Below are 21,752 nucleotides of genomic sequence, written 5' to 3'. Positions count from 1 at the left end.
GAGTGTGCGACAATGCGTCTTTCCAGATGTCTTGTACTCTCCACGTGTTTCGACAACAATTGACAATTACTCTAGCTTACGTTAAAAGTCGCTTATTATTATCATTGGCAATTACAATTGGTCTTCATTCAAATGTTTGTGAAAAGGCCGATCAAAGGTCCGAATATTTTTCGCTGTAAACTATTTATTATTATTATTATTATTATTATTATTATTATTATTATTATTATTATTATTATCATTATTATTATTTACTCACTAGGAGTATTCACAAAAGCCATCATCAAAGATTGCTCTTTGAGAGCAGTTTGTAGTGTTTCCTGGAGTCTGAGTGACAACAAGCCTCCCCAGATTTTCAGTACTTACCATCGATATCTCGTTGGCGGCGACTATTTATGTTCACGGAAATTTGGGTGACAAAAAGCCTCCTGACGGTCCCAGTTTTCTTTGCACATCTCCAGCGGAGGACTGACTAGTGCTTTTCTTCTTCGTTCTTACCCTCCCCCTTGACCCTCATCATTTCCTATTGTGCCTGTTTATGTTAACACTTAAAGAAAAAAAGGTGGGGACTGTTTTTTCATTTATACAGTGTAAGTTTTCATGATTCCATATGATATTCCTTTGTGTTTTGCATTTGTAGCCGTTTCTGTGTCCAGTTTGTATGGTGTTAGTCTCCACATTCAAGAGTTTTCCTTAATACTGCTGCAGTTTTCATTATTGAAATTCGTTGTATTTTCCCGGCCATTCCTCTGATTCTAATCTCTCCCATTCTTTTTTTCAAAGTTTTTTAGTATCGTTCTTAGCCCTCTTGCTATAGTTGTGTTATTTTTACTTTCTTCATTCTCCAGATCCCTTTGAGCTGTCTGGCCAGTTGTGTGTATTTGCTCCGCTTTTCACTCTCCTTGCTCTTCATTCTGTGGTCTGCTGAAACGGCAAAATCTACAATCTGGCAGGCCGTTTCCTTTCTTAACTATTATGACATCCGGTCTTCTTGCTTGGATTGATTTATCCTTTTGTATATCCAGGTCCTATGGGATCTTATGACTTTCAGTTTTCATTACTGCTGCCGGTAAGTGTAAATACTATTTGTCTGTGTGTTTAAGATGTAATTGTTTGCATAATTGTCAAGGAACCACCTTCCCTACTTGATTATGTATATTTTTTATATTCTTATTAAGGCTAGTTTGCTGCATGCACTTATTATGTGATTTATTCTTTCGTCTCCTTGTGTGCAGAGTCTGCATTTGCAGTTTTCTTGTGCCTTGTCGATTCTTGCTTTCATATGGTTGGTTCTACTTGCGTTATCTTGCATAGCTTTTAGAAGTGATTCAGTTTTCCTGTTAATGTTTCTTTTTGTAGCCATTTCCAAACGTTTTCGTTTTGTAATTCTTATGGATCGTCTATGTAACTGTTTCTCTTTCCATTTTTTTCCTCGTCCTATTCCTCGTCTCTTTTTCTTTCTTGTTTGTTTCCTTCGTGTCTCTTTCTGCTGTAATTATTCTTTCGGTGTTCTGCATTATGTATTTTTCTAATAATTTTTCGTGTTATCTATGCAGTCTTCTATACAAATCAGTCCTCTTCCTCCGTCTTTCCTTTTCACATATAGTCGGTAAGTATCATCTTTCGGCTATAGTGCATTGCGCATCGTCATGGGTTTCCTGGTCTTCTGGGCGATATTCTTTAATAATTCTTTGGTCCAGATCATAGTTTGGTTAGTTCTTCTGAGGTATTCTTTTCATATTTTCTCTTTCATTTCCGTTGCTTTGATTGTGTCTGATTCCAGCATTCCCAAGTACTTGGGCATATCTCATTCCTGTAATGCCCTAATCTCTGTTTGATTGGCAGTATTATACTTTCAATTGCTTCCAGTTTTCCCCTCCCTATAGTCAGCCGTGCGCACTTTTCTATACCGAATTCCATTTGGATATCCTGGCAAAAAATTATTATTATTATTATTATTATTATTATTATTATTATTATTATTATTATTATTATTATTTTTATTATTATTATTATTATTATTATTATTGTTGTTGTTGTTGTTGTTGTTGTTGTTGTTCACTTAAAGTTTTCACACAGCTTATCATCACAGATTGCTTACTGGATACAACTGGTCGTATGCTGACTGACAACTAGTATACCCAGATTTTTAGTACTCTTGACCTCTTTTCGTTAACTTTGTAACATCTGACTTCTCACTGGCATGACCATTGGTCATCACTTGAATTTGTGTGGTAGTAATAGATTCTAGTTTACTACACACTCATGCAGTGGAGTTTACCTTAGTACTTTATTTCCTCGGTATTCTTTGGGGGAGGAGGTAAGATTTTATTATTATTACTCTTTAACGCTTTTCACACAAGCCATCATAAAAGATTTCTCTTTAAGAACAACCCATGCTGGTCCTAAACGCTTAAGTGAGAAGTCTCCCTCGATGTCCAGTACTTTCCGCCTTTTTCGATAAGCTTTCCAAATGAATTTGCGTTATCGCAATAGCAGTTACCATTGCGGTCTTGTAGACAGTTTCCATTGGTTTGCACTGGAATTTGAGTTGCAATAAGTATCTCCAGTCTTCTTCGCATTTATCCAGTGGGGGGTAAATTAGTGCTTTCTCACTGATTAGGTCTTTCCCTCCTCCTTGACACTCTTCAACTCTTAGGTGTGGTGCGTGTCGCTGCCGAAACTTTTCTGGGAGATATACTTAAAATCATACATTTTAATTTCTGTTGGTCCAATATGGTGTTTCTTTATTTTTTAGTTTTGTAGCTGTTTCCAAGTGTCTAGCTAGCGGTTGTAGCCTATGGTCATTAGTCTCTGTATCAAAGTAATTTTCTTTATATTTTATTTCTGTTATTATTATTATTATTATTATTATTATTATTATTATTATTATTATTATTATTATCTGTTGTTTCTTATCAGTTCTTCCTATAATTCCAATCTTTCGCATTCTTTTTTTCTTTTTTTCAAAGTGGTCCAGGATTGTTTCTAGTGCTTCCACTATTATCATGACTTTTATTATCTTCAATATTTCTTTAAGAGCTCTTGCCAGTTAGATGTATTTGGCCTGCTTCTTCATGCCCTTGATATTAATCCTATTGTCTGCTGGAACGGATAATCTACTATCTGGCAGGACCTTTCTTTCTTGTTTAATATTATGACATCCGGTCTTCTTTTTAAAATTCGTTTATCTCTTTGTGTATCTATTTCGCTGGAATTTCGTAATTTTTATTTTCAAGTACTGTTGCCGGTTTGTGATTATTATTATTATTATTATTATTATTATTATTATTATTATTATTATTATTATTACTAGTAGTAGTAGTAGTAATAGTAGTAGTAGTAGTAGCAGCATCACGGCCGACACAAAATAACAGAAATTTTTTACTCCAATATTTGCATTAAACTTTATATAAAATCACATTATTAATTTTTATTTAAATGTTTTATATATTTATGGTTATTATCATTCCTCATAAAATAAAACACAGTTGACGTCTGATTCAGATTAAGCAATTCTTTTATGAGCACATTTCACTACAGCTACTTTTTAGATTTTTTTAGTTGCTATTGACATTATTGTTTATCAATGTTGCAGAAAATATTGAATCCGTCCCCCCTCCAATAAAAAAAACCCAGATGTAAATCGAATTACAATGACTCTAACCCAACATTTCGATCGCGGGAATCGAGAGCTGGATACGATAAGAGAAACTGTTTTAACTGGATTGCAGTTGCTAAATGGAAGAACAATAAATATTCGAAATTCAAAATTGAAGTAGAAATAAGCGACCATTTATATTTCGAAGTAAAATATAACTAAAAATATCGGCAGTCAGTTTGACAGAAGAAATAAAAGAGCCGACAAACCATGCCGTCGCCGACAGACACAACCTTATACTTACTCGAACTCTCTCTTATATTATCACTGTAATGTAAAGTAAACTTTGTTGATTTGATAAGTTGTTGCTTGCTTACAAAAACAAGGTTATTAGAGTGTAAAAGTGCGAACCATAAAATTATACGGACGTCAATATTACATCACCTATTCAAAAAGCACAATTTTAACTGACAAGCTTTTGCCTAATGGGACATATTTATATAGATATGAATGCACTTTGGCCTTTATTATATAATGTCTAATTACTATTATAATTTACTTTCTAGAAACAAGTAGCGTTCCCTGAAATTTTAGTCAAAGTAACAGCTGCTTTCTATCATAATTTTACCTTAAGTAGAAACACTCAATTTTGACAGTTAAGATTAAAATACAAATTAAATTAATCGTAAACACTGACACTTACAAAATTTATAAGATTCACCTATTTACCTACTTACATTTTTTATCTGTTTTTTGAGCACAGCAAGATAATGAACTCAATTTTTAACATCTGTATTTTCAGAGTTTTCCATTGTTCATCATAATAATCCAAGTTCCCTTCAAGCATTAAAGATAGCGGCTAATGTATATTGGCAACACCAATATTCAGTTTGGTGTAAACATCTACATTGAAAAAAAAAATACAATTATTTTAGTCTACTAATCAAAGTGTTTTTTTAAGTACATCTAAATTTATTTCACATTCAAATTCACGCTCAAACTCTTGCATAAGATCAAGTAAATTTTTGAAAGTGCATATTTAGTTTAAAATTTGTATTTAAAAAGATTTACGGGAATAAATTAAATAAAAAACAGACATCAATGTGTTTATAATGCTGTAAAAGAAAACATGCTTTATCAATATTCGAATCGAAGCTTAATTAATACATTAACGGCAATAAAGACCCATACTATTGAATTAAATCAGTAGATAAATACACAACAAAATATCTTAAAACCAATTAACCAAGTTTAACAAACATTAAAAAACCTTGCCATACACCTCGCGTAAAATCAACGAGAAATAAGGATCAACTGTTAAATACCACCGAGTGTTGTTGTTTCTTAAAGCTCACTAACATGAGACTATTTATTAGAAAATGTACATGAAGAAATGCAGAGACGGTTAAATGCGACGGTTTAAGTTGGATTAAAGGTGGACAAAGCAGCTATGGATTCTTCTTGTCAGAAACGTCCGGTCAGGGAGCATGTATTGTTTCCTGGCACCGGAATTTACGCCATGTTATTGTTGCTCTATTGACAGCTGACCTGGATGAATGAAGTGTCAGTTTTAGAATTCTTCCTTTTTCTGACAGTTCCTTATGTAGTTCATTTCTATTTTTCTTTCTGTGCGCGCCAACAGCAGCAAATTAAATTGCCTCGCTTCCCAAATAAAATGCAACATTCATTGTTTCTTTTTCAAATAAAATAGCTGCATTAGGATTTCTCGTGTTATTTGTTATTTTTACGAAGTTTATATGATGCCAAAACACAATGTATTATGCAAGCATTTATTGTGTACGATTGGTTGAATATGAATCACAATTTTGCTGCAATGTTTGGGTGGACTTCATTTGACGTTTTTTTTGTTTTTGTTTTGTGTTTTTGTTACACAGGAATCACCACTTATCAAAGACCGTAGGGCACTCGAGGATAAGTGGTAATGGGTATACATTTGTCAATGTGATTATAGTGTAGTAAACGTAAGTAATGGGAATTCTGTAAATTAGATTACTTAGGGGGATGGATCATCAAGAACTTGTTTACGTTGGACTTCAAGACAACCAGATTGTAGTCAGCAGTAGGCAAACGGAAGAGTTCAACAGGCGTGCAGTCCTAAGAAAGAAGCTTTGTCCATGGAATCTACATTTAGGTTTAGGCACAGATAAAGAGTGTCGGAAATTATTGATAGTGTTTTTGGCTAGACGAGTAATTTTTGTGGAAGTTTGGCGAGGGGGGGGCATAGATTGAAGGTCAGCTAAGCACTTGCCATGAAAATAACGATAAAGCAGAGACAGGCTCGCAACGTTTCTTCTGTGATAGAGGTAGCAGGGAAGAGAAAATAGCACCCCCCCACTAAGTTACGAAGTCATTTTTGAACTCTTTCAAGTCAAGATAAGCTGCTTCTAGAAGTACGTGTCGAGGTGTGGCAACAGTCCTATACCTTTTACAACATTATTTCGATTCTTTTACAATTTCTAAATAGAAAAATCTTGCTTTTTTTCGAATTACTGCAAAGCCTTCGTGTAATGTTTTCATATATTTTCGCAAATATAATAAGTACACTTAGGAGAGTGTCTCCTACACGAATAGATTTTTCTAAACATTTTTCTGAAATATTTTATGTAATAGATTGCATGCTGCTGTTGTTGTTGCAGGTTGCCGTTAATTGACAAAATGCAATTTGAAAATAATTAACGATTGAAATGCAAAATAAAAAAGAAAAAGTAGGAACAGAATAATTTACAAAGCCACCTTCTCATTTTATAAACGAGTGTCTAAATAATGTCATTGTTATTAAGAATACCATTTTTACTGATTGGAAAATGGGAAGGTGTGAATAGTTTTACTTTAATTATAATTGGTTAATCGGTTCTGTTAATGTCAATAAAAGAAATATATATATATATATATATATATATATATATATATATATATATATATATATACAGTGGGGGTAAAAAAAAGTTTGCAGACCTATTTTTTCTCAATTTCTTTATTAATTTTGCTTTATTTTTCATTTTGGACTACTGCATCATTTGCTGATTGCCATTCTGGTTCGTTCCATTACTACATTTTACGATAAAAGCCGGAATTTAATAATAGTTCGACATTTTCCACTTTTCAGGTGAGCAAAAGGTTTATGCAGGTAATCTTAATTTATTGATAATGGCTAAAGGAAAGATGATGACAGATAGGGAGAGGGTGAAATTGTTACATTTCTTGCTGCAAAGAAGTCTACATTGGCAATTTCGAAAATTTATAAACGAGATCATCGAACTGTGAAACGTTTCGTTATTGACGGCAAAGATGGAAGAAAAAAGCATAAAAGTGGCAGACCACCACGAGATATTAGAAAAATCAAGAGGAGTTTTCTAGAAAAACCACATAGCACAAGGAAAGCTATTTTCGACCATGTAGGAGGGTCTGTCATCTCTAAAAGGACCCGAAATCTGATTTTGAAACAGATAGCCGACCAGAGAACACAGACAAAATGTCCTCCGTTGAGTAATATAAACTGTCAGAAGCGATTAGCATGGGCCACTAAATATTTGAAAACCAATTTTCAAAATGTTCTCTGGACTGACGAGACCACAGTAACTCTTGACGGCCCCGACAGTTGGGCCAAGGTATGACTTCTTAAAGGCAATAGCCCACGCTTGCGATTCAGACTTCAACAGGAAGGAGGAGGAGTGATGATTTGGGCTGGTATTATTGGAAGTGAGATTGTTGGTCCTTTTCTTGTCTCTGACTGTGTCAAAATGAATTCCGTGGACTACTGCAAGTTTTTGGAAGCAAATTTATTGCCCTGGTTGAATTCAGAAAATGATGCTTTCAACCAGAATCTTATTATCTAACAAGTAATGCTCCAAGCCATGCTTCTCGGTTCACAAAAGCGTGGCTCTCAGACAAGGGGATCTCTGGTGAACGTCTGATGGACTGGCCACCTCAGAGCCCGGCTTTGAATCCGATACCGATAGAGAACCTCTGGTCGATTCTGAAGAGGGAGGTTTACGAAAAGAGGTATCAAATCCATAGTAAAGAAGATATTTGGGAGATAATCAAGAAGGTATCTTCTGAAATCACACCTCAGCAAGTGCATACATTAACATCCTCTGTTGATAGGGGGCTGATTGATTTGATTAAAAATGGAGGAAAGCGAATAAAGGGTTAAATAATTTCATGAATTCGTATTGTTCTGTTAATTGTTATTTGACTAATAACTGTTGTTTTCTTGTAATATGTTATCAATATATGGTACTATAATCATGATGACACAATTTTTCGAATTATATCATGTTTAAAAATGGTATTTATTGCGGATAAATGAGTGCTTGCAAACTCTTTTGGCCCATATTCCTTCCTGAAATCATTTAAAGATCCATACCCCCCAGAATATGATTATTTGGTTTCCGTTTCTATGAATTTTCTTCATATATTTGCATATCAAACAATAACATAGTTATTATATTGGAAAATATTGAAGCATAAATTTATCAATTTATACAATTTTCAAACACTTTTGACCCCAACTATATATATATATATATATATATATATATATATATATATATATATATATATATAGTAGATTATTTTTTACTGCAAAAATGGTTAGTGACAATAAGAATACCACTATTAATAACAATGACAAATTCGTATATCAACACTCTTCAGCTAAACACAAAAATGAGATTCTATTTCTAACTGAATACAACATTTGAACATTTCGAAAACATAACCAATCATTTTAGAATTTAGAGTGGAAAATAATTGTGTATTTAAATTTAACGTAAAATGATAATTTTCGGAATATTGTAATGATGCTATTATTTTAAAATTAATTCTATGCTCTTAGGCCATAAATTTATGCATAATCGCTCAAAATGAATTTTCCTCAACACATAAAACTATAAACACATATTTTTTGCCACCTAGTGAAAATCAAATTAACTGCTCTAAAATGTTTTCGGAAATAAAAGATTATTTTACATTAAATTAATATGTAAAACAAATTTACAATGTTTAATTATTAAATAATCCATTTTTTATATTGTTTTTCTTCTCGCTAAGTTTTAGACGTGTTCACGCGTAATCTTCTAAAATATTAGAATTTCATCTTAATTTGGAAGAGTGATTTAGTAGAAAGTATGTATTGATATACATCAATAAGAATACTTTCAAGTTCCTATATACTAAAAGAGTATATTTGTTTATTACAAAGATTATTTTAATAATTACAAGAGTTGTGAAACTTTTCATTTAAAAATACTACTTTTATGCTAAGAAAAAAACGTTACCTTATTAAATCAACCTCACATAATTATAACACGCAAACACAAAAAAAACACACACACACATATATACGGAATATATATATATATGTATATATGGATGTATTATAAGTAATATACAAATATATATGTATATACATATATATTTGTATGTGTTACGGGTCTGAATTCAAACTAGTCGACATTAAGTAGCCTATTTCTATTGTGATATTACCGATATTGACGATTATGATGTAAATGCTACTTTGTTTCAACACAAATAAATGTTATCAACATGTGCCTTTTTCAACGCTTGCTTAATTTGTTGAATTTAATATTTTTTGTGATATTTGAAGGCAACTTATAATACATCGCTCTCACTCTTTCTTTCTGTCTGTTTTCTGTCTGTCTCTCTCTCCCTCTCCCTTTCTCTCTCTCTATATATATATATACATATATATATATATATACTCTATTATATTAAAATGTTTTTCTGTGTTTATGTCTGTGTGTATGTGTGTGAGTTTTTCCCTAGCGACTCGAAAGCGGCTGGCAGTTTTTATGAAATTTCGCACGAAGGTACTTTATGTGCCTAGCAGTATTCTTAGCTAGGTTTTATACAGGGATACATTCGCTAAATATCGATAATCGATAATCGAAATAATCCGATGAAAGAAGGAACAGGGGATATTTACCAAAGTTAATATTATACACAGCCATACATCACAAGTGTATTTGAGAAGCTTTACACACAAGTTAAAAAGGCCTGGCACTAAAAATCAACAGTATCGTTATATGCTATTATAGGATCGCGTTTGAAATGTTTAAAGCACAAGTGCACTATAATACTTGACTTTTTCATAATATAAATAAATTCAGACGATTATCCCCGCACAAGAAGTTAGACCAGGTATATAAAATTAAAAATAGGTACTTTGATATGACAGGGGTCCGTTTGAAATGAATGTTTCTGTTTAGAGGACACACACACACACACACACACACACATATATATATATATATATATATATATATATATACAATGTATCACAGAAGTGAGTACACTCCTCACATTTCTTCAAATATTTAAGTATATATCTTCATGGGAACTGAAAAAAAAAATTGTTTTTTGACACAATGAGAAGCCATCTGCCTGGAGCATATATAACAGAGTTAATTTAAATAACTCAAAATATAACCATTAAAAGCTAAATCCCTGACAACAAAAATGAGTGCACCCCTTACGAAAAATTGTCAATATTAACATACAACATGTCAACTCTGAATATTTTGTGTGGCCCCCATTATTATCCTAAAACTGCCTTTACCCTCCTGTGCATGGAGTTTACCAAAGCTTCACATGTAGTCATTAGAATGCTCTTTTCTTCATCAATTTCGACGTCGCGGAACTGGTGGATATTTGAGACTTTGCGCCTTTGGCTTGAGGATGCCCCAATGATGTTCTACTGAGTTCAAGTCTGAAGACATGCTTGCCCAGTCCATCGCTTTTACCCTTAGACTCTTCAGTAAAACAGTGGTTGTCTTGGGTGTGTGCTTTGGGTCATTGTCATGCTGGAACACTGCTCTGGGACCCAGTTTCCGGAAAGAGATCATGGTCTTCTGTAGTATTTGATAGTACATATTGGAGTCTATGTTTCCCTCAATGTAATGTAACTCTTCAATACCTGCAATAAACATGAATACCCCAGACCCTGACATTCCCACCACCATGCTTGATTATAGGCATGACACATTTATTTTTGAATCTTAGTCGCCGCCACACATGCTTCAGGCCATCAGAAACAAACAAATAAAATTTCGTCTCATCAGACCATAGGCCATGGTTCCAGTAATCTATGGGCTTTGGTGACATGTCTTCAACAAAATTTTTGCGGGCTTTCTTGTGTAATGACCTTCAAAATAGGCTTCCTCCTGGGGTGATAGCCATACACACGAACCTCTTTAATCTCTGCAGCAATGCTAACAGCACTCCAATGTCGATCTTTCAAAGAAACGATTTGGATGTGACGCACAGCACGTGCGTTCAGCTTCTTTGGACCTACCAGAGGTCTGTTCTGAGTAGACCCTGCTATTTTATAATGCTGGATGATCTTAGCCACTGCGCTGTAGCTCAGTTTTAAGGTGTTAGCAATCGTCTCGTAGCCTTAGCCATCCTTATATAGCGCAACAATACGTTTTTTTGAGAGACTTGGGGAATTCTTTACCATGTGGTGCCATGTTTGAACTTTCAGTGACTGGTAAGGGAAAGTGTGAGAGCTGCACTACAAATTTGAATACACTTGCTCCCTCTGAACCCATGACAGTTAGACTAATGAGCCACATAACATTTTGAGGGGGAAAAAGTAATATTCAATTTAGACCATTAGAGGTGTAGTTTCTTAGGCATGTACTCACTTTTGTTGCCAGGGATTTAGCTTTTAATGGCTATATTTTAAGTAATTTTGAGGGGGAAATAAATTAACACTGTTATATATTATGCAAGCAGACTATTTTCATTGTGTCAAAAATATTTTTCAGTGTTATCTTGAGAAGAGATATATAGAAATATTTGAGGAAATGTGAGAGGTGTACTCATTTTAGTGATACACTATATATATACAGTGGGGGTCAAAAGTGTTTGCAAATTGTATAAATTGATAAATTTATGCTTCAATATTTTCCAATATTATAACTATGTTACTCACTGTTTGATATGCAAATATATGAAGTAAATTCATAGAAACGGAAACCAAATAATCAGATTCTGGGGGGTATGGATCTTTAAATGATTTCAGGAAGGAATATGTACCAAAGAGTTTGCAAGCACTCATTTATTCGCAATAAATACCATTTTTAAACATAATATAATTCGAAAAATTGTGTCATCATGATTATAGTACCATATATTGATAACATATTACAAGAAAACAACAGTTATTAGTCAAATTACAATTAACAGAACAATACGAATTCATGAAATTATTTAACCCTTTATTCGCTTTCCTCCATTTTTAATCAAATCAATCAGCCCCCTATCAACAGAGGATGTTAATGTATGCACTTGCTGAGGTGTGATTTCAGAAGATACCTTCTTGATTATCCCCCAAATGTATTTTTTACTATGGAATTGATGCCCGTTTTCGTAAACCTTCCTCTGCAGAATCGACCAGAGGTTCTCTATCGGATTCAAATCCGGACTCTGAGGTGGCCAGTCCATCAGACGTTCACCAGAGATCCCCTTGTCTGAGAGCCAAGCTTTTGTGAACCGAGAAGCATGGCTTGGGGCATTACTTGTTGGATAATTATATTCTGGTTGAGAGAATCATTTTGTGAATTCAATCAGGGCAATAAATTTGCTTCCAAAAACTTGCAGTAATCCACAGAATTCATTTTGACACAGTCAGAGACAAGAAAAGGACAAACAATCTCACTTCCAATAATACCAGACCAAATAATCACTCCTCCTCCTCCACCACCTCCTCCTCCTCCTCCTCCTCCACCTCCACCTCCCTGTTGACATCTGAATCGCAAGCGTGGGCTATTGCCTTTAAGAAGCCACCCCTTGGCCCAACCGTCGGGGCCGTCGAGGGTTGCTCTGGCCTCTTCAGTCCAGAGAACATTTTGAAAATTGGTTTTCAAATATTTTGTGGCGCATGCTAATCGCTTCTGACAGTTTATATTACTCAAAGGAGGACATTTTGTCTGTGTTCTCTGGTCGGCTATCTGTTTCAAAATCCGATTTCGGGTCCTTTTAGAGATGCTAAACAATCCTGCATGGTCGAAAATAGCTTTGCTTGTGCTGTGTGAGTTTGCTAGCAAACTCCTCTTGATTTTTCTAATATCTCGTGGTGAAGTCACCTTTTTTCTGCCACTTTTATGTTTTTTTCTTCCATCTTTGCCGTCACTTACGAAGCGTATCGCAGTTCGATGATCTCTTTTCAAAATTTTCGAAATTTCCAATGTAGACTTCTTTGCAGCAAGAAATGTAACAATTTCACCCTTCTCCCTATCTGTAAACATCTTTCCTTTAGCCATTATCAATAAATTAAGATTAGCTGCATAAACTTTTGGCTCACCTTTAAAGTGGAAAATGTCGAACTATTATTAAATTCTGGCTTTTATCGTAAACTGCAGTAATGGAACGAACCAGAATGGCAACCAGCAAATGATGGAAGAGTCCAAAATGAAAAATAAAGCACAATTAATAAAGAAATTGAGAAAAATAGGTCTGCAAACTCTTTTGACCCTCACTGTATGCATATATATATATATATATATATATATATATATATATATTATATATATATATATAATATGCATGCACGTCTTTTTTTATTCATTCACGAACTTCTCTTAGAAATATAGAGAAAAGATCTACATTCTCATAATCATTCTAAAACTTAACTATCCAGATTACTTGCAGAAGTACATATCATTTGAATGAAAAATTAGCATCCCACATTTGTCCTGTTAGAGTTTTCGCTTATAATTTAATTGATGAAGCATAACCTTTTTTATACTCACATTAACTCCAAGCAATGCCACCCAAATGTCGCACATAACCATAATCTATGCATAGAGTTTGTATTTGCGACTTGAACATAGAGGAAATTAGAAAAACGAGTATGAATGTTGACAAGGGATCCAAGACTATGACAGGGAATGATCATGCACCATAGTATAGATTAAAAAAATAAATTTACTAAAATATATGTCAGTAGGTGCCATTTTTTACAAAGCCCAACTTAATTATAGGCACGTTCTAAAATTCATATAAAATTAAATTGCATATGGTTTGTCATTCTATTCTTGAGAACATCGTGTTTTCCTCTTAGTAAGTAATCTTTAAAAAAGTAATATTAATTTCATTTTCAAAAAATTTATTACGGTAACGACCAGATAAAATTTACTTTTCATTTCAATGGAATTCGTATTAAATTAAATTTATAACACAGAATCAGAAACACAAAAGTTGAAGATTGAAACAATAAAAACGATGCGTACGAAATTTTCATCCATTTCCAAATTTTTAGTTAATGAAGCATGCTTTACATTCCTTTAATTACTGCTACTGATTGCTAACATTTCAGAAGCAGTGTTTATTTAAATCGACGATGCCACATAAATTTAACACAAGGTGACGAAATCAATGTCGATTTCTCACTTGTTACATTAATTAAAATAAAATAAAAAAATCACATTACTATTTATGTGATATCGGTCTGTGAAAATTGTGTTGGATTTTATGGTTTAATTTGTTTGAAAAATCACCCAGGAAAAGGTTCACTCTTAATAGGAGAACAATCAACCTTAAAATTTAATGTCCAATTAAACTGGTTGAGCCCATTTAAATAACGTTTTTTTATCCCAAGTAAAGACTCCAATTAAGGTTTCATATTCTTTTTAGTTCATTTAATATCAGCTGCAATTTCTATAAGGAGGAAATTATGTTTGTGCTATAATTACATGTATATTATAATCTAGATAAAAATCTGGATAATAAACTATATAATTGTTTATGAAGTAATCGTTAGTCACCAAAATAATAGTGTTTTAACTTTTTGCTATTAAAGACAATTTAAACATCTTTTAGAGTTAAACAAATAGACAGATTAGTATGTTGATTACCAAAATTTTACCTCTAATGATTTAGTTTTTTGAAACATTTCTCACGCAGTAAGTCGTCGAGATGCTTGAAAAAGTGATAGTCGGTAGGTGAGAGGTCCAGAAAGTATGGTGAATAAGACAAAGTTTCATAGCCCTATTCGTTCAACTTCTGCAGGTTCGGTATAGCAACGTGCCGTCGGGTATTGCCGTGAAGGAGAATTGGGCATTTTCTAATGACTAATGGTGGGTGTTGTTTAAATGTTGTTTAAATGTTGTTTAAACAGTTTCTGATGCATTTCGTCCATTTGTTTATTGTACTTCTCGGCCGTAATGGTTTCGCCTGCATTTAAAAAACTATAATGGAAGAAACCGGCTGCAGACTACTAAATAGTCGGTATGACTATCTTTAAGTGAAACTCTGGCTTTGTGAAGTGTTGTGGCCTTTCGTCGGCGTCTTACCACTGGCCTGAGCGTCGTCGGTTGTCGTAAAGAATCCGCTTTTCATCGTTAATCACAACCAGGTCAAGAAACGAGTCGTTCTTTTTTTTGCGTAAAAGAAGGGAAGATAACACTTAGTAACTGCGTTTATTTTGCATGTCGTTCAATTCGTAAGGCGCCCATTTATCCCTTTTTCTGTCTTTTAAATCTCTTACAAAGTTCACGTCGTATACGTTACATTTAATTTAAACACAAGTTGTGTATGGATTGGCTTTGACTGAGGTTCTTTATTGATTCGATGGTCGACAACTACGCTCATCATATTCAAGACGCTCGTTGCCACCAGACCTTTCTTAAACAATCATTGTGCTTTGTGTTTGTAGTGGTCCGTGAGCCAAAAGCTTAGGTGATATCGCGATCTGTTTCAACAGCTTTTCGGCTTAGCTTGGATTAAAATAAGAAAATTGTGGGAATTTGCTTTTTCCATCTTGTATTCTCCATTATAAAAATAAGACAATTGTTTTAAAACAATCGTAATTTCAACGATTAAGTAGAGTGTAAATGCACTTTAAAATAGTAAAAACTTATTTGAATATATGAAATCAAAATTATATAATTTCGCAATAACTTTCTCACCAACGTAATATATATATATATATGTATATATATATGTATATATATATATATATATATATATATATATATATATATATATATATATATGAGAGAGAGATAGATAGATAGAGAGATAGAACGAGGGGATGAAAAAGGAGCAAACCAAGTTATGTTATATGTTTGTCAAATTTTGAATTTCCAACGGTTTTTCGTTCTGAATTAAAATAAGTCACCCTTTTCACACGAAATATATTTTTAAATATTTCAACAACTTTTCGTTCTTAATAAAATAAAGTCATACTTTTCACAACACATATATTTTCTAAATATTGTAACAATATTTTTTCCAATTTATTCGATCAGAATAAGTCTGACAATAAAGACGAAACGTTGATGGACATATAACATAGTTTGTGTCTTTTTCATTTCTCTAGCTGATCAGAATACTTTTCCATTATTCTCATCATACACACACACACACACACACATATGTGCATATACATGTGTATATTGATATGTATATATATATACATACATGCATATACATATACATGTGTATGTATGTATATAGATGTATGTATGTATATATATATGTGTGTGTGTGTATATATAATTATATATATATAAAAATGTATACTAAATTAAGAAATAAGTAACATTTTCTGAAAGAAGTTCAGAGGCATAGATGTCAAGTGCAGAAAATCTACGATGGCGTTCTACACAATGTAAAAATTGCTGGGTAGAGAGGGTTAAAGGCATTTCAAACACGCCACATTTTATCATCTCCGACACTCATACCTTGGAGAATTATAGCTATCAGTCATATAAATGTGTAAAAAGTGTATGCACATAATTACAGTTAATGAAACAACCACACAGTTACACAAACCATCTAAAATTCTCCCATGTATACACCCACACATACACACTTATATACATATTCAAAAGTCTTGGTATGATTACAGTCAACAGCAACTTAGACAAACACGTACACACAGTTCCGCTGACCTGACATGGTCAAAAATATAACCACATAACCGCGTATCAAGACGTAATGTTTTTGCTTACATATAACGTAGAAGACAATCTATAGTAACACACACGTATGCACTCGCTTGACAGCTTCTTTTAACTATAACTTACTCTATAAATTCTATATACACAAACCTGGATAGCATATGTGCAAACACTCATAGAAAACATGCTAACGAAATTGATCCGTCATATCTTAAATAACACAAGTTTCGAAATCTCCTATGTACTAAAAAAAATCAACAAGAAATCTAATTAAAGAGCAAAATCATCTAGTTGGATAACTCTTGTCTAGGGGGAGCATGTTTTGACAAGCTTCTGGGATTGACCGTTACTCCTGATCTTAAATGGAACATGTACATCAAGTCAGTTTCCAAGGTCGCTGGAAAAATGGTAAGATCCTTCTACCGCTCCAGAAGATATCTCACTGCTGATGCAAATCTCTATCTATATAAAAGCCAAGTACGTCCAAGGATAGAGCACTGCTGCCAAATCTAAGCAGGAGCTGCTAAAAACAGCATATCCTGCCTTGACAGAGTACAAAATAGGCTTCGTGGCATAGTGGAAGATGCCCTTTTCCCTTTCATGCAACCTCCCTCCCACAGGAGAGACTTTGCGAGCTTGTCTTTGTTTTATCATTACTTCCATGATATGTGCTTGTCTGAGTTCCAATCTCTGGTTCCCCCTCGCCAATCCTTCAGGATAAACACTTGTCTAGCTGAAATCACTGTGAACCATTTTTTCCCACTCTTTATCTGTGCCAAACCAAAAACGTAGATTCCATGAACAAAGCTTCTTTCTTAGAAGTGCACTCCTTCGTTTGCCTGTTTTCCACCTGACTACAACCTGGATATCTTCAAATCCAACATAAACAAATTATTTAAGTAAGACACTTTATTAAATATCCAATACTAACGTACTGTACACGCAATAACCCTTATCCTCGAGTGGCTTCCGGCTTTGATACTTGTAAAAAAAGTTCATGGCGTAACGATTAACGCACCAGACTGTGATACACATGGTCCGGAGTTCGATTCCTAAACACAGTCAATCTACGCTAAAGAGACGTATTTAATATATGATACTCTACGGTTAAGAATAGGATATAGCTGCTAGTTTGGAGGGTCACCTGTATTTCTGTTGGGGGTACAGTAAAGTCAGATTGTCGGAGAATGTTTGATGAGAATGTTCATAAAACAAACATTATGATGATATGATAGAAACCTTAACATAATAGATATTACAAAGACCTAATAGTTAATAGATTCTTTTGGTCATTCTTTCCAGGAAGCAGAAGCAATTCATTGGTGCACCAGTCTAGGTGTGACAACAATACAATAGGCATGGACGAATGTTTATTTTACATTGGACATTGGAATGTTTGACACGTTTTTAGCCAGGTAGAAAAGATCTACATTCTGGTGGCAGACTTTCAATCTGTGTTGCCTAGTGGGTATATACATCGATTATAATCGATTATAAAGTGAAAATCTGTCTGCTTAAAACGGAAGAACTATAAACGCGTATAATAATAACCTTGAACGAATCCTTATCTATTTGCGTTCAAAAAGTTGTAAAGTTTGCTATGAAAACTAGCAAACATCATTTTGTTTTTATAAGTTATTTTGTCAGATAACTTTAAGATTTTCTGGATGAAATTAAAAGTAAATCTTTATTAATTTTTCAGTATATTTCGCCCTTATTCAAGACTTTGGTCCTGGAGAAATCGTCTACTTTGTGAGTCCGTGGTTTAACAGTTCCTCATCGTCTTGTACGATGATATATGACAGCGAATTACTTGATGGCACGATAAATGTTGTCATCTTAACCCAATTCAGCAGCAACAACAGGCATCTCGAACCAAAATCTAAAGCAGAACATCCAAAGTAAGTCATCATTTCAGTATCAATATTTGAATGAACATACAAAATAAATGAATTTAAAAACTGTTGGTTCTTATTGGACATAAGACGTCATGTTGCATTTTGCATATTCTGAATTTCTCCTGACGTATAATCACTTTAGAATAGTTATGTTTACCTCCAAAATACCCATATCTTAAAGTGATTCGGTATTTAATGCTAAGAGCATATCGGTCTACGGAATATTAGGAAAATAAACAAATATTTTACCTGTTTGAAATTTATAACATAATATAATACTAATAACAATCCTAATATTACGTTGTGATTTTGAACTTGATGCGTATTTTATTTTATTCAAATTAAATCAATGTTTCTATTGAACTCACACCCTTGACGTTATTCTCGCATTTCTTACGCACAGTTACAGCATTTCAAAATACAACCGTTTAGATACAACGCGCGGCTTTTTACAAACAGGCTTTTCTTTCTCCAATTTTACAATAGGTCAAGGAAAAAAAAACAAAACAAAACAAACAAGTCAACACACTGAGGGTGGAGTTTAGCTTCGAAATATATTTATGTTATAAATTTCAAACAAGTAAAATATTTGTTATTTTCCTAATATTACGTTGCGATTTGGCTTTCAAGCGCACTTGATGTGCATTTTAGTTTATTCAAATTAAATCAACGTTTCTATATGAAACTCACACCTTTGAAATTAAAAATATATGTTTAATACTAATCTGATCGATAATTATTATTTATCACAAATTGTACAATTCAAAACACAAAAGATGAAAAACTAATCATATTCCAAATTCTGGTTTCCTTTCTGTAAACTTGGAGGTTTGCTGCTCTTTTGTTTTTGTTTTTTTTTTGTTTTTCTACATTCTTCCTCATTTCCCTTATATAGAAAGTATATGTCCAGATTGGGCTGTTTGATTTAAGGGTAACAGGAAATAAAGTTGAAGGGGGAGTTATGCATATATATATATATATATATATATATATATATATATATATATATATATATATATATATACTAACAGTTCAGCCCAGCTTTGCTCGGCCCCTATGTACTATTCATAACTTGCCCTACGTGTGAATACACTTTGTGTAAGATTTCAAATGTTTAGACGAAAATTTGTCTGAGTAATTTCGTAGAAAGCGCAGAGGTAATTTTTTTAAATGTTGATCCCAATTTTGACCTCTTAACATTTATTATTTTGGTCTTAAATAAAAATAAAAAAGTTACCTACATCTAAAATTTCAAGTTTTAGACCCAAAATTGGCGGAGGAATTTGGTAGAATCTGCAAAGGTCAACTCTTTCAACCTTGACCTCTTCGCAGCCACATTTTTGGCCCCCAAACTGATTATAATGCTTGTCAAATATGTCTTAATACTCGTTCTGTATAAATTCCAAATGGTAAGACCAAAAATTGGCTGAGTAGTTTGCTAGACATCGCGAAGGTCAACTCTTTTGAACTTTGACCGCCTGGAAACTCACATTTTCGACCAAGACTGATTAAAAAGCTTGCCCTATCAGTAAATACGCTTTATGTAAAATTTTAAATGTTTAGGCTTAAAATTGGATGAGTAATTTGGTAGAGACCGCAGGGGTCAATTTTTTTTAAATTTTGACTCCAATTTTTACCCCTTAACATTTATTATTTTGGGCTCAAATCAAATTACCAAGTTTGATCCATGTCCAAGTAACGTACATTTACAATTTAAAGTGTTAAGACCCAAAATTGGCGGAGGAGTTTGGTAGAGTTTTTAAAGGTTAATCGTTGAACTTTGATCCTTCGGCAGCCACTTTTCTGGCTGAAAACGAAATAAAATGTTTTTCTTAAATCTCAATACTCCTTATGTCAAATCTCGAGTCTCTAGACTTAAATTTGACATAGTAATTTTGTAGGGAAATTTATACAGACACACAGACAGACATTTTCACACACACACACACACACACACACACACACACATATATATATATATATATATCGAATCTGAAAGTAATTGCTCTATTAATAAAGTTTGTTTATTGATAATTGGTGAGAATTTCATACTGATGAGGAAATTATCTGATTTTTTATTGGTTTTTAAAGCGTGACTTCGTCAAAAATACGCCTACAACACATTTTCATTTTGTCCGTCGCTAGCGTTGCGGTATCAGCAATAGTTATTAATACACACGTAATTTAACACAATACTGCTTACAAAAAATACTTCTTTAATCGGACAGTAAATGAAACGAATAGAAATGCATAGTCATAACTTGAACTTATGAGAAATATCAGGCAGACACTGTGATCAATTGCATCAAAAATTAAAGTAAGGATTGTGATATTTTTTAACAAAATAATTGATTGCATTTTCGGAGGAGAAGGATAGCCATAACATACATATATATATATATATATATATATATATATATGTATATATATATATATATATATATATATATATATATATATATATATATATAATCACGTTGACACACCGATTTTCGTAACTTTGAGCCTACCTGATGGGTGTCGATTTGATAATTCTAGGCGATGCATGTCTTATCTCATAAGCTCTCAGCTTGTCTCAGACCGTTTCGAGACCTCCTGAACCTTTACTTGAAACAGCTACATAACAAAGCCGACTTAGGAGAATGGGTTTTTGAGATTGTGCTACTCTTGCTATACAATTCCACGCGCAGGCATCCTTACTCTTGGTATCCATTATCTGTCGCTACTATATATATATATATATATATATATATATATAGTAATTTATACATTACTAACTAGCTCTACCTACGTATTGAGCACTTTTGAAGTAAATACTTAAAGTTTACGCATAAATCCATACTTTCGTATATTAATTTTATGTGAGTAAATGAAGTAGTTATATATATATATATATATATATATATATTGGTAAATTTAATTGTAATTTATATATATATATATATATATATATATATATATATATATATATAAATTACCAAAATGATCCAAGATGGTAAAATTAAAGAATATTATAAATATTAAAGAATTAATATTTATAAAGTTATCTCAGCCAGATGTAAAAGCTATAAAACCAAATAGGAGATAGAGCTTATAATACGAGCAAACAGTTAATAAAACATGTTAAAGAAACACTTTGAAATGAGTTAAAAACATATTTCATCCAAAAAGGAAACACTAGATAAGTGGATAATCCTTAATCGTCGGAGTTTCGAAGAAATACTTTCCTTCTTATCAGAGGGTAGGAATTAGCAAAATGCGGGATCGGATTTTGCATGCAAAAGTAATATGTATATATATATA

General features: G+C 33.1%; 1 protein-coding gene across 1 annotated transcript in view; it reads left to right on the top strand.

Moving 5' to 3' along the window:
• The window catches only part of LOC145256188 (uncharacterized), a 491,452-nt gene that overhangs the window by 216,794 nt on the left and 252,906 nt on the right, over positions 1-21,752 (top strand). The window contains exon 2 of the mRNA XM_080114776.1: positions 18,254-18,452. Coding sequence (XP_079970902.1) covers positions 18,254-18,452 — 199 coding nt within the window. The remainder of the gene's footprint in view (positions 1-18,253; positions 18,453-21,752) is intronic.

The sequence above is a fragment of the Euprymna scolopes genome, chromosome 32 (assembly GCF_053919585.1).
Source record: "Euprymna scolopes isolate OS-2025 chromosome 32, ASM5391958v1, whole genome shotgun sequence".
Lineage (NCBI taxonomy): Eukaryota > Metazoa > Mollusca > Cephalopoda > Sepiida > Sepiolidae > Euprymna > Euprymna scolopes.
This window is presented reverse-complemented; position numbering and strand designations above follow the sequence as displayed.